Consider the following 14,450-nt stretch of genomic DNA (forward strand, 5'->3'; position numbering starts at 1 on the left):
GATTGAAATGCAGAATTATTCATGTGTGAAAAATGTTTTGTCAGAGAAATAACAAATAATTTCTATGACAAAAAGCGAAACACTGAAAAAAAAAAAGATGTAAGGGATGTATTTGCAGAGCGCCCTTTATTCCTTAGCTGTAATTGTGCAAATGGCACTGATATAGTACTGTCATTGGTTGCCTTTTGCATGATGCCAGTATAAAGATTAAAGTACCAGCTGGCTTTCCAAAAACTGATGTTATCAAACCTTAAGCTTGAAACAAACAGACTGTTTGGGGTGGCATTTTAAATGTAATTTATCTTTGCTCTTCTCTAGTTAAAACTCTAAGCAGAAATCAGCAGTCAGAGTTTTCCCTACTCATAAGACTCAGAATTCTAGCAGAAATTTTTCAAAGCACCTTTTCCTGGAGGTCTCCATTAACCTTGGGTCTATTCTTGTGTTTGTGCTCCAGTGGAGTATTAAGATAGAACCTGAAAAGTAACATAGGAATCGTTCTCCCTGCTTCTGTCCCCTTCTCACCTCTGATGTCAAAGCAATTAAAAAGGAACTACTTCATGTCTTAGGGAAAAATATCTTTTTGATCTGGAGAAGTTTTCCTTTACATTCCCCGCATAAAGAAAAGTAAGAAAACTTTTGGGTAATAGAATAATAAAGCAACAGGGTGCTCAGGAGCCTGGTTTGTGCCTGATTAGCGAGCCATTTCAGCTGATTAACATCTGGAGCGATATGACATAGGTTTGGACTCTTTTCCTGTGAGCAGCCCTTTGTAGCACATCTTGTGTATGAGTCAGAGAAATGGCAACTTGCATCAAATGAGATCTCTTCCTGAGGAACAGTGGAACAGTGCTGAAAGTTCAATAAAAGGCTATGGTCATTATAAAACAGGAAACTAAATGATAATGTGGGTGGTGGTATACTGCCTGGAGAAATCCTGGGCTATGAATTTACTGATATCCCCACCTGTGTTCTTTCTACAAAGGGAACTGAGGTACCTGAGCTCTTAGCATTATAAATTCACTAAACTGGCTTAGATATACGGGTTAAATACCTTCCTTTGCATCAAGTCAAGGCATCTCACACATACATCTTATACAGAAGAAGTTGCTTATTGGCTTTTGGCTGTGATTGGAGTTTGTTAGTGATGTGAGAACCCACTTGTAAATTAAGTTATTGTTAGTCTTTCTCTTGAAAGTTCTTTTGTCCTTTTGCTTGTACTGAAAGAATCTGGTCATTTTGCCCATGCCTCATACTTTCTTATGAGTACCACACTGTCAAAATTCATTTACAAGCCACTGCTTTGATGATTCAGTGAAAAAGGATTGGCTACAGTGCTTAAATACCTGCTTTGTATTATTCAGTGTAAATGAAGACACGTAAAAGGATGTCCAGATAGTGCAGCCAGTGAACGTGCAAGTCTTTTTTGCTAAAATTAATACCAGTGCATGCTTGACTCTCAAGAGATGGCCTTGAGGCAATTCTGCTTGTGAAGAAAAATGAGGAAAATAATGATTTGGTATCAAGATGTAAGGGCTTCTGATTCTGTCAATATATTCAGGCCTTAGCTAGGGAGACCGTGCGACTGAATTTGGGATTTTGTTCTTTAACACTGTAAGCTACTTTATTGCTTTAGGGCTCATTTTAAAAATGATATTTATCAAAGCTTATAGTTACTGCTATGCATTTTGTCTTGCCTAGATGATTTTTATTTAGCCATATCTGTAAAATAAAATTCTCACAGCTCAAAGTCAATGAGATATTCATATTTATGCACGAATTTATGAATGATTACCAGCAGGATTTGGCTTTATTGTCACTGCTGAGCAGCAGAGGAGAGCATTAGAGAGGTTAAGATTGAAGGCAGCCTGGGCTGCTGTTACGGTGCCCTGGTGGAGTTTGTGATCTGGAGGAATGCAGGGCTGTCAAGAAGTAGAGTCAGGACCCTGAAATTCAGGAGAGCAAAATTCCGGCTGCTCAAGGAGCTGTTGGGTGGGATTCCCTGGGAAGGTGTTTTTAAGGGCATAGGAACAGAACAGAGCATACAGCTCCTAAAGACACCCTTCTGGAAGCACAAGAGCTCTCTAATCCTCAGCAGAAGAAATCAAGCAGAGGAGGCAAGCAAAGAGCAAGGAGCCCCACCAAGTCTGGAGTTCACTTGAATTCTCTCCCAAGTCCAAGAGCTATTTACTTTCAGGGTTAAACACTTGAAGGTCTGTAGAGCAATTGGCTGCAGGAAACCTGTTGGTAAAACTCTGCCTCCATGACAGTGATGGCTTCCACAGAGGGGAAGTTGCTATGCAAGATGTGAGGTCCCACGTTCTCGTCAGGCAGGATGGAGCGGGCCTCTGGTGGCATGGGCTGGCAGGGGCTGTCCACCTGCAGCATGGACAAGGGGGAATGGTTTTTAACTGAGATGAGGAGATTTGGGTTAGATATTAGGATGAAGTCATACAGAGGATGGTGATGCACTGGAACTGGTTTCCCAAAGTGGTTGTGGATGGCCCATCCCTGGAGGCTTTGAAGACCAGGCTGGATGTGGCTGTGGGCAGACTGGTTTGGTGGCTGGCAATCTGGCCCACAGCACTGGGGCTGTGACTAAATGTGGTCCTTTTCAACTCAGCCCATTCTTTGATTCTGTGACATCATGACCGCAACACTAGTGTCCTGAATAGTGATTGATATTTATAAAGCACTTTAGAGAGGTATGTTGATCCTAATTCTGGACACAATTTCAACATAAACATGCAAATACACATGGATAGTATCTTGTATTTTTACACCTAGCTAAAAGATGAATGCTTTGTTTTCCATAATATATAAACTTGCTTTCATCAGCCAACTCCATAACACATAGCTGTCAGTTGCAAGCTGTGTTGTGATTCCGCTAGTCATTTCATTTTTATCTGGACAAGAATATGTTTTGAATATCACTGGTGATTTTCTTCTAGATAGCACATTCTATTGTATGCATATCAAGTTTCTGTGCTGTTTTGTTTTTGTTTTTTTTTTAGTAAAGCTTATTTTTTATTTGAAGAAAAATGCAGTCTTCTTTTCCTTTTTATCTCTCCAGTGCATAGTTTGGGACTGGGATTCCAATGGAAAACATGACTTCATTGGAGAATTTAGCTCAACTTTCAAGGAAATGCGAGGAGCAATGGAAGGGAGACAGGTAGGTGGAAACAATTCAAGCACTGTCAGTATATAAGCTTTGAGAATCAGTGTTTCTGATCCATTTCTGTTATGCTGCAAATGACAGTGCCTCTTTTTTTCCTTGGAAGTAAAGTCATCCTGTTTATCTCCTGTATATTTTAATGTTACTACATGATAATCCAAAAATGCAGAAAGCAGCCTATCTTGTAGCTCTCTGTCTGAAATAATTAGACTGTTTTTCACAGGTATTTCTGCAAACATTTGTTTCTTTTGAGCCTAATACATGCTTTCTATTGAGTACTGTGCTGTTATGGTAAAGCATAGGTACAAGGTACTCAAAGAATTCCCCAGCTGGCCTATAGTCCTTTATTGTATGAGGGTTATTCTCCATTTTTCTCCATTTTTCTTTATTTCTCATGTGCAGCACTGATTGCTCCCAGCTCTAACTTGAACCTATCAGGATGAACATAATTGATTTCTTAAATGTCTCATGAATTACAGCCCTAAGGGAAAATAAATGTTAGCTTATTAATAATTTCCCTTCTTTATGTCAGCCTGATCTTTTAAAATTGAAGTTGATGGTAATTATTGAATATGATAAATGATTTGGCATATATAATTCCATAAATGGTTATTTCTTATTATTGCTTAACCCTGAAGGTGTTTTGAGAAATTTTCTGTGGGGGAATTTAAAATGTTGTTTTTCTAATCTACTCACATTTGTAGTGACTGCTTCATGGTGATCTCAAAACTAAACAGAAATGTCTAATAAACTTTGTCTGGGCTTTACATTAGGTAGCAAAGAGTCAGAAAGTGTTTAATAGGTGTAGCAGTCAGGCTGTTCCTTAGGTCAAGAAATGCTAGTTGTTCTAGTTATCTTTAGTTGATGTTCAGATGTTTAGTGTGTGTTGCTTATGTATGTAAAATACCACTGATACATATATCAGTCATATATTAACCTACTATAAATAAGTCAATATAAGATTAACTATTTCCAGAGAGAATAACATTAACAACATCACTGTTATGATGGCGCCTTAATTTTGTATGCAAGTGACTATGGCTGGAATATAAGCAGGATGAAAGTGGTAGAATGTGCATATTTCCAATGTAAACATTTTCAAAACATCATTGCAGTCCTTTCCAAATGAGCAGCTTGTTGGCCAAGACAAGAGATTTTCCATCCAGAGCACCAGGAATGTCTGTGAAAAGTGATATATGCTTTTTTTTTTTCTGATAAGGAAGCAGTGGACCCTTCTTATCACCATGTAGTGAAAAGGGTGGTTACTCAGTCAGAAGGATGAGAAGTTAGTATAGTCATTGGTCAGTTCTTACTCTAATCTGTATACATTCACAGAGTAGTATCAGAGAATGGTCCAGGAATACTTTGATGTAGCACAGTGCTGTAAGTGCCTGAATCTTTCCATTGCTAAGAGCCTGCCATTTGTCATTCTGCAGGCTGCCTTTCACCTCTAACATCATGGTCTGCTTTTCATGGTGGATGTGCACAATTTCTCCTCCATAGTCCTAAGCCATTGCAACGTTATTTCTCCCTTGATGCTTTTATTCCGTGTTTCTTGTGCAGTTACTTTATGGGCTTGTACCTGCAAAACCTGATGCTGTTATAGATGGTTATCATGGGATACAATTGCCACTAGTGTGAAACTCAGACCTTCTGCCCACATCTCTTTTTTAAGCCCTGTTTTGTAGTCTATTACAGAAGAAAATAAGATTTAATGGATAAGGTAGTATGTTATAGCCTTTTAAAAATGGCTATAACAGCATCTAATATTAAATATTATATAAAAATGCAAATAAATAAATATGTGTACAAGTTCCAGATGGCACTTGCCACTTGATGAACGTGAGCTTCGTTCAGCATTAGTATCACATTAGTCAAAAATGATCAGTAGACAGCCTGAGCAGTCCTGATGAAAACAGTATAGCTATTTTGGAGAAGGTATTGCAGGGGAATCGTGTATTGTACCAGAAAAGTACTTCATTTAGTAGCCCATATCCGTTGTCTTCCTGACTGGACAATGGAGAGCAATTACCACACTCCTTTTTCTTTTCCCCTTCTTTCTGTCTCTCCCTCCCTCTTCCTCTCTCCTTTTTTCGCTATTCCTCATAACTATTGCTGCTAAAGTCAGTGTATGCCATTGGTTGTGGGCCCCATACATACATGTGTTTGTCTAAGCATCCTTTGTGCAACATGACATAACATGATTTGCATTTGTTGTTTTTCTCTTCAGTTTTATTTCTCTCCAAAGAAAAAACTTATACAACAGTGTTTACTTTGAATAAGAGGGTTTAGTCAACCTTGATGGCAATTTACATTCAGCTGGATGAGTTGTTAAGTATTTCTAATAACAACAGCCACATCAAAGAAATGTAATTATGCGTGGGTGAGGAAAGGGATAGGTTAGATGGTCTTTCTTAGAAGAGATTTTAGAAGAGATTTTTTCCTAGCCTCTGACAGTTCTAAGTCTTATGTTCAGCATCTCCTACATTCCAGAATTGATTATTTACTCTGTCACAATCTTGGCGTGAGAAAACACAGTAAGAAGAGGTCCATTAATTTTTGTGACAGAATTTTTTAAGTGAAATACTTAAAGTTTATTGTATGCCTTGGTTTACTTTCAAATATATGCACTATAGTTTTTTTGTTTGATTGTTTTTTCAGTGTGTGGCAGTTTTACAATATTAATTTGCCAGACACTGTAAAACAAGGCAAGAAAAACTTTATAAAAATTAAAGGCTCTTAAAGCTGTTCATAATTAAAAGGGGAAAAAAAAAGTCTATTAATGATAAAACCATAGGGATTTGGGGGAAAAAAGGTGCAGAAAAAGAAACCACCTGGATCCTCATGCCATACAGCAGTTATGTAAGTGAAAAATCTGTTCCTTTATTACAAAAAAAAAAAAAAAAAAAAGGATGCATGTATGTATGCACGCACACAGAAAGGGAAGGGGAAAAAAAAGCCCTGCTGTGCTTCCCATCTCTACCGCTATTCCACAAAGATGATTGGAGGGCTGGAGCACATCTCCTGTGAAGAAAAGGAGAGGGATCTGGGGTTGTTTTAGCTTGGTGAAGTCTCTGAGTAGACTTCATTGTGGCCCTCAAGTAATTCAAGAGAGCTTTTAAAGAGGAAGGAGACTGACCTGATAGTGATAGGACAAGGGAGAACAGCTTTAAACTAAGAGAGGGGAAATTTATGTTAGATGCTAGGAATAAATTTTCTCAGAAGATGTTGAAGCACTGGAACAGGTTGCCCAGGGAAGCTGTGGATGACTTATTCCTGGAGATATTCAAGGCCAGACTAGATGAGGCCTTGGGCAGCTTGATCCAGTAAGTGGCAGCCCTACCCACAGCAGGGAGTTTGGAACTAGATGATCTTTAAGGTCCATTCCAACTCACGATATTCTGTGATTAGCAGCTCCTGTGGCCCTGAAGAGGGCAACAAAGGGCTTGTAAGAGGGTGCAGCTATGTGAGACATCTCCCACATCTGTGTGGTTAATACAGCAGTGGTGCCACCTCAGGAATGTGAGTGAGGCTTGGCCTTTGCTGAGGAAGCATGAAACATTCTGGTTTTCACATAGTTCCCCAGCTGCAAGTTTCCATAGGAAACTTCTCCTGTTGAATAAAACCAGATCTTTTGGTTTTTTTTGATGGTTATCATTCCGAGTCAGAAGAGGAAAAACTAAAAACATCCAGTCCTCTTGTGTAGACTGGCAACAGGAATGAATTAGCATTTCAGGCAGGAGGAGTTGTAGTTTGCTTAGAAGTGATTTGCTTTTCTTGAGGCATCGGGAAAAGATAATTCAGGATATAATGCCACCTACTATTGATTTTTTTTTTTATTATTTTTTGCCCTGTCCATTAGAGTGCGTCTCCTTTGTCATTTACAAGCTATGCAATTTGTTGCAAGAGCTGTATATGAAAGAAACAAGGGATAACTGAAAGAATTGCCAGGGAGATCAGAAAATATGCTGATGTTAACCAAAGCTCTGCTATAGCACTCTAGTTCTTTCCTCATGGCCCACATGATCTCCTAATGTGGAAACACAGTGTACAAGAGAAAACAACTTCTCTGTATCGTGATTTCTCTTGCCATAGGGTACATGAAGCCCTCCTGACACCTTCATTTCTCTGAATAGCTTGTGCTGTCCACATAGAATGCTTGCCTGTGTTTAATCACCACTGCTTCTCTTCACTGGTATGCAGAATAGGTGGTTACATCATAGACTCTTCTCTTCTGAGGGTTTAGTAAAATAATGGATGAAGATGCTTAGCTGCAGAGAGCAACATCACCCATTGAGTGATGTGTCTTCATTACAGCAAAGCAAGTTTTAGGCCCATCCACATCTCAGTATTAGTTTGCTGACATTTACTGAGGAATAGATGGATGGAGTTTGTTTTATACTCAGAAATTCTTCACACAGTGGTTTAAGTGTCATGGTATGAAAGAAACACCAAAACAGTATAGTATAGGGTTTTCATTACCAACATTTGAAGGAGTACTTATATTAAATTGATGGGAGATATTTAAAACCAGGCAGTTTCTGTTTCAGACTTACTGTGGTGTTTGGCAGGGAAAGAGCTTGTATAGCTCAGAGCTGCCAAGCTTTCGGAGGAAATGTTAAGTGACTTTTGGAGATGAATCCAAATTTCACAATGTTTACCATTAGTGTCAGATTGCAGACTCTTGCATTGGTTTCCATTCAGCTGAAAAGTTAATTTAAGAGACAAAAATGAATCAATTAAAAGCAATGTCAGATACCAAATCAATACAGGGAATGTAGGAACAGACTGAAAATTGATTATGTCCTCACAGTACAAGCAAAAATATTTCAAAATTGTTTTGCATTTTTAATTACCTACTTAGAGCTGGTTAATGAATTCCAATCCTTTTGGAAGAGCTGGTAGATGTGACAAGGTCTTTTCAGGGCATTTCCATCAAATGATGCATGTCACATCTTCAACTTGGACTGTGGGAATGGCCAAGGTCAGAACCACATCTTGATAGGTTAGTAAAGATAAGAGAGTTTCATGTAGAAACCCACTCATGAACTGGGGAGGAATTTCTCCCTCCTCTCTCCTCTTCTTCCCTTCCCTTAATAAAAATATTTAATAGCTGCAAATTATTTCTTTTTTTCTGTTTTTCCAAAAAACAAAAAAACAAAAAAAAAAAACCAACCCAACATTTATATTAATTTGCTACTCAGTTCTTTCTGTTTCTTTCTTATCCACATCTGCCAATGGCATGTTAGTGACTTATATGGAATGTTTTAATACACTTAAGAACATAATGTTTATATTATATAAATATAATAATGGCATGAATATAAATATTATATAAATATTTATATAAATATAATAAATAGAAATATATTTATATTAGGCTTAAGTAGTTCTTCTGCACAGTGTAGGGGTTTATACAGGCCAGGCATTCTTTAAACACACACCTTGAAAAGTGCTCCTATTAATGGGTGATAATATTAAGGAAGCATACCTTGGATATTCAGGGGAAAGCCATGAAGTCTCTCCAGTGTAGTTAAGAGTGAAAGGGAGGAACACAAATCCTGATTCCTATTTATTCTTTTTATTCACTGTATTACGATGTCCTTATAACATAGAGATAGCACAGTTTTTTTGTAGGAATGCTTCCAATAAGTTTTGAGGTAACTGCGTGCTAAGCCATCTTGCCAGACAGCAGTGTATCAAAACATGGGCAGTGATTTTGCTTTACTGTCAGATTGCTTTCCTAAATAATGAGCTTGTTGCACTCTTGTGTTGTGTTGCAATGAATTCTGTGTAGCTGAAAAGATGTGCTTTCATTTCTTGAGCGTGACTGCTTCTCCTGAGGAGAGAAAAAAAAGTTCATGGAGGATTTCCCCTGCACATGTGGGCCCATGTCTGTCTGTCTTCTCAATTGGAAAATTCATTTCACAAGACAAATAATTCAGCTGTAGGCTAACTAGGCGAGCAAGCAGATGTGCTTTTTTTTGTCTTTTCCCATTCTTGGCTCTGTTACATCACTCCAGAAACAACGATGAAAATACTCATCCTCCCAGGTGCAAAAAAGTCTCATATTGCTTTGGAGCCATATGTTTTGCATTCCCTGTTTTTGACATTCAAGAGAAGCCCCAAATTTTAAATACTTCAGAGACATCCAAATAATTGCTGTTAGGCGGTAGTTTGAAGCTCACTGCAGCTGTTCATAAAGTAGAAGTGATTTTACATGCTCAAATTGCTCAGACAAATAAAATATGAAGTTCTTCACTATAGACAAAGCATTGTAATGTTTAGACCTGTTTTATTTCCAAGTATGACAGGGAATTTTAGGTAGTAGAGCAACCAAGTCCTCCTGGGGATATTGTTTGTTTTACCCGGCATCTTGTTAGAGCTCATGTTTTCTCCCAGCATTTGGAAACAACCCCCTGGAAGACAATAGGTGTATTCTTACCCTTATTTAATAACACGTCACACTTACAAATCTGGATTTAAAAATACAGATGTATGCTTGTACACGCGAATATCTATTTTGCTCCTGCAGTAACACGTGAATAATAATGTAGTAATTAGACATCAGGGTCTGAATGTTTGGTCTTATCAATCTGTTTGAAACCAGAGAAGGCAGAACATCTGGAGTGAAAAGTAAGACTCTCAGAGATATTATGGTGGGAACAAGGTAACATGTTTCAGTAACAAAATAAAACTATTTTGCTATAGAAAGAAAACTAATCAGAAAATTTCCCAAAGTATATTCTGAGGGATTATTTTCAAATGTTAAACTGTTAAATCTTTAATCAGCTACTTCTTCTTTTCATGTTTTAGTAATTTTTCTTAACTTTTTGATTTACCATCAGACTTAAAGAAGAATATATTATTCTCTTTCAATAGTGAGTGATACAATGTCTGATCAGAATTTCTCTCATCTTGAGTTTTATAAACACCAGTTATGATATATAGGCAGTTTTGTAGTTAAAATAATGCATCAGACTGCTCCCTTGTTTACTTTCATTTATATTTAGTTCCTCCTTTCTTTTCTTTTCTTAAATAATCTCAAAAGATCCTCAGACTTCCTCACGTAACACCTGAACCTACTGTTGACACTGGAAGGTGACAACACATAAATGTAGGTATCTCACTCAGTTCTTTGTCCACATACACACACTGGAAGATAGGTGTTTGCCTTGGGATCTTTTCTGTTGAATCTCTACATAGTGTTGTATTATTCTCTTCTGTGTGCAACATTATTGACAGGATTTAGTAAACCGTGGAAATCAGATGTTGCCATCTTTATTAATTATTTGATGTCTACACTAATTTTACTTCATGCAGTGACTTCTATTCACTCAGGTACAATGGGAATGCATTAACCCCAAGTACAAAGCAAAGAAGAAGAGTTACAGGAACTCAGGCATCGTTATCCTTAACCAGTGCAAGGTATTTGTGTTCATTTTCTGTTTCTTTCCTAAACTTTCAGGAGTTAATGGTGTTTGAAAATGTAGATTACAAATTGGAACTGTGTAAAGAATAGCAATAAAAACTGATCCACTAAAAATGTAAAGACAAGGACTTGAATCCTAAAAGTAAGCTAACTGTCCTAAGCATCCCCTCTCCCTACTGTTGTGAGTTGGCAGTACTAAACTCTTACGTCTATCAGCTTGCCAAATGGCCTTCATTATGTTACCCTTCCAACCCTTTGAACTATCTTTGAATTGTCCTTGCTCCTCCTAACCCAACAGCAAAATTCCCATTGACTACCCACTGAGAAGAAGCAGAGACTGGTTCTGTTTTTTGTATGAATTTACCCTTCTGTATTTTTAGAATAATTTGTATATTTTCTCTCTTTATAGTTTTGTTCATTTCTCCAATTCTTCCTTCACCTTATTTTCAGTTGGTCTCTCCCTTCTTTCAGTTTACTTTATTCAGGCAGTTCGAGGCTCTGATGTTTTAGCAGCGCTCAGTTAATTTAAGTATCTTGATTTCTTATCTGCAGATCCACAAGATGCATTCTTTCTTAGATTATATAATGGGAGGCTGCCAAATACAGTTTACAGTAAGTGTCTTAATTCTACAACTTGTTTTAAAGAAAGGGAATCCTCTTAGATACTGATTCATCACTTTCCCAAAGAGAATATTCTTACGTGCCTTTAGTAAATTATTAATGTATTCAAAGATATGTATTATGCCCAGAAAATGAATCTTGGTTAATGCGCTAGGATTTTCTTGCACATACTGATATACTATATGTTTTACATCAAATACAATTGTGTTACAAAAAATAAAGGTGAGAAGCTAAGCGAGTTTTTAACATAAGTAGAACACAGCAGTATTTAAATAGCTTTTATATCTATCTGACTGATAGTATTGCCTCTATAATATTTTATATTGTTTGTATATATCATGAGTTTTTTATGTTTTTGCTGCACTAAGCTTTAAATGAGGTTCATCACAGTTTATCTGAGAAGTCAGGAGTTCCTGCATATTGTCTTATACTCAGTGTACACGTTCTAAAGCATTTGCATGTGATTTGCTTTGGGTTATCTGAGGAAACAGGACAGGGTTGTTGAAATGAAGCAAAACCATTGATAATGTGTAAGTTAAACAGAATGATCTGCAGGAATGGGCAGTGTGCACATAAAGATGATGAAAAATCCACCATGCTGTGAGTCATAGAAATCCCTAAATAACTGCTGAGTTTAGTAGTGGGTCTACCAGCTACAGTGTTGTTTAATTTCATCACCACCAGTTTTCAACCTACATAGAATCAGGAGGAGCTGTTGTGGATATCTGTGTGCCTATAGCTCTGTTTGTTCATAACCTAGTTCACAAGCTGAGTGTTTGCATGTTTTACTTCTTCGTGCCTCTTCTGCACCAGGACCCACAGTGATAGCACAGACTGCTTGTGAACCTTGTTACTGCCTCCAGAAATATATCAGAGCTGTTCTTGTGGGCACTGAAGCATAAAGGTGCAACCTACAGGGAAGATACTCACTGTTCTCTTGCTTTCTGCATACATTATATGGTCTCCTTTTCGTATAGGCCTACCTTGGTTAATTCAGACCACTGCAACAGAGTCAACCTACTCTTTCCATCTTCTCAAATTTCCACTTCTTTTGATTGGAATGGTGCATTGGATCTGGAATTCTTTACAACTGTCCTATTGCTTCTACTGTTGCAGTTGCCTTAATGTTAATGACATTTGTAAGGATTTAATGCCATGCACAGGTATTACAGTGCTGCTGGAATGTAAAAGGGCACGCAAGGGAGGGAAATGGGAATGCTAAGCATAGATTTTGTAACAAAAAAAACCCACTATAGTATGATGTACCTGCTAATTTGAGGCGCTAACAAGGGCTTTGTTAACATGCTGTGTTTTTGGGATACTTTGTGGGAATGTAGTTTGTAGTTATAAAGAATGCCTCTAAAAAATGCAAGTAAACTTTCCTTTCACTTTAAAATCATTTATTAAGAATCCTTAGTCTGCAGAGATCAATAGTGCTGATTCCAGACTGTTACTTTTATGCAGTGGTTATTGCAACACGCCATATCTCCTATCAGACAGTGTTCCCTGCTGCAGGAGAGATGTTCATAAGCTGACAGTGCAAATGGGTCTGTAGTTAGAAGACATTTTCATCACTTTAGAAAGGATGTGTAACGTGCATAAAGGGAACTGTAATAGAAAGATAGATTGGAAAGATTCTCTCTTAGACAGGTCATGGTATTGGACCTGCTGAGTCTTTGCTGACAGATCTAGCAAGAGATCCTGGCTGTGTAAGATGTTTTCAGTGTGTTGAAAATCACCCTTTTAGCAATGATGTGAAAAAGATGTGTAGGAGTTATTACTATGTTATTTTCACATTTAGGTATGGGAAGATGACTGGTACGTTTGAACCAAAATAAAGATACACCAATGACAATCAAATATATCCATTTTAAGAAAGAGTTCTGTTTTGCTGACCACAAGACTAACTAATTTGTGGTATTAGCATAGTAAAAACAAGCTGTTAACAGTTCTACAGATGTGACCTTTCCTTCTCTGTCATATAGTGAATTTTTTGCATTTCCTGTAATCAGGACAAAGATGTAAGTTTAAAATAATACCTGATTCACATTTTTAAGAAAGGCATGTATTGTTAAGAATACATTTGAACACCTTGGCTATCTAGCTAAGCTAATGCATGCTGTTATCTGTGCATTTATCATAGTTTTCACAAATCGCTAGTGTTTCTTGGTCGTTTATGGCAGCTGTGGCACAGATAGTTACATCTATGCAGGCAGGTTCAAACCTGAGGGGGTTTCTCTGAATTTATTCAAGTTAAAAATCAATCTGTTATTTTGGGAAAAAATGTTCTATGTGGAAAACTACCGGGCTCGATGCTTCAGTGCATGAGCAATGAATAGGGAAGGCAAAGTGAAAGATTACTTTATCAAGCTTACATCTCCTCGCTGTCGGGCATGGGAGGATTTCCAGGCTACCCAGAGGCCTCTTAGACATGTTTTTATTCAGCCAAGAGTTAGAGGTAGAAAACCAGAGAAGGTGGGGAAAAGCCATATGGGACTGATGCAGTGTGATTTTTCTCTTTTAGCTTCTCACAACAGCAACAAAAAAAGTTTCAGGTCTGTGTCTGTTTTTCAGGGAGAATGGAAATTTTATGTTTCATTTTCATTTTATAGCCAAGTAAAATAGTCCTGCCTGTGCCAAGCAGACTTCAGCTGAGGAAGGTACACGTTTGCAGAGGCAAGCTAGGACTTTCTTTATGCAGCCCTCGGTAAAGTTCTCAACATCACAGTAAAACTGCAAATTGAACTCACTGCATTTGTAGCTATCAAAGGTGCTGGTATAAATGGGTTTTTGGAGGAAGAAGTCACTGAGCAAAACTGAAAGGAAGTTTGTAAATTGCATTGTTGATTTGAGGAGACTCTACAGTTTTCTTGTTGCTCCTCTTCAGAAATCCTAGAAAGCAGCATTAGAAATTCAGGAAGGGGCTTCTGAATACATGCTGATCATATCACAGAAAAATAAGTGTGAGAGTCTATCTTCAGTGAGGAGGATAAAGACTTTTTTAAAAGGGAGAAATTAATTTTTAAAAGATACTTTAATATTTGTTTCTGCATTGAATGCTTCCCACAAACTCCAATAAGCCTTTTCAGCACAAAACTCTATGCAGGACTAAAGCTTAATTTTTGCCCTGCAGCTCACCTTTAAGCTTACCATCATCTATGAAATTGGGAGGGTTAATTATTTAACACTTAGAAGACACTATGAAGATTAAAATAAAATAAACCA

General features: G+C 37.6%; 1 protein-coding gene across 3 annotated transcripts in view; it reads left to right on the forward strand.

The window, feature by feature from the left end:
• CPNE4 (copine 4) overlaps nt 1-14,450 on the forward strand; it is a 198,534-nt gene that overhangs the window by 151,153 nt on the left and 32,931 nt on the right. For all 3 annotated transcript variants that reach the window (XM_015854074.3, XM_015854075.3, XM_085538247.1), the window contains exons 8-10: nt 3,071-3,169; nt 10,514-10,600; nt 11,157-11,216. In XM_015854074.3, the coding sequence (XP_015709560.1) occupies nt 3,071-3,169; nt 10,514-10,600; nt 11,157-11,216 (246 nt within the window). The remainder of the gene's footprint in view (nt 1-3,070; nt 3,170-10,513; nt 10,601-11,156; nt 11,217-14,450) is intronic.

Source organism: Coturnix japonica, chromosome 2 (genome assembly GCF_054131305.1).
Source record: "Coturnix japonica strain WE chromosome 2, WE-NBRP24, whole genome shotgun sequence".
Lineage (NCBI taxonomy): Eukaryota > Metazoa > Chordata > Aves > Galliformes > Phasianidae > Coturnix > Coturnix japonica.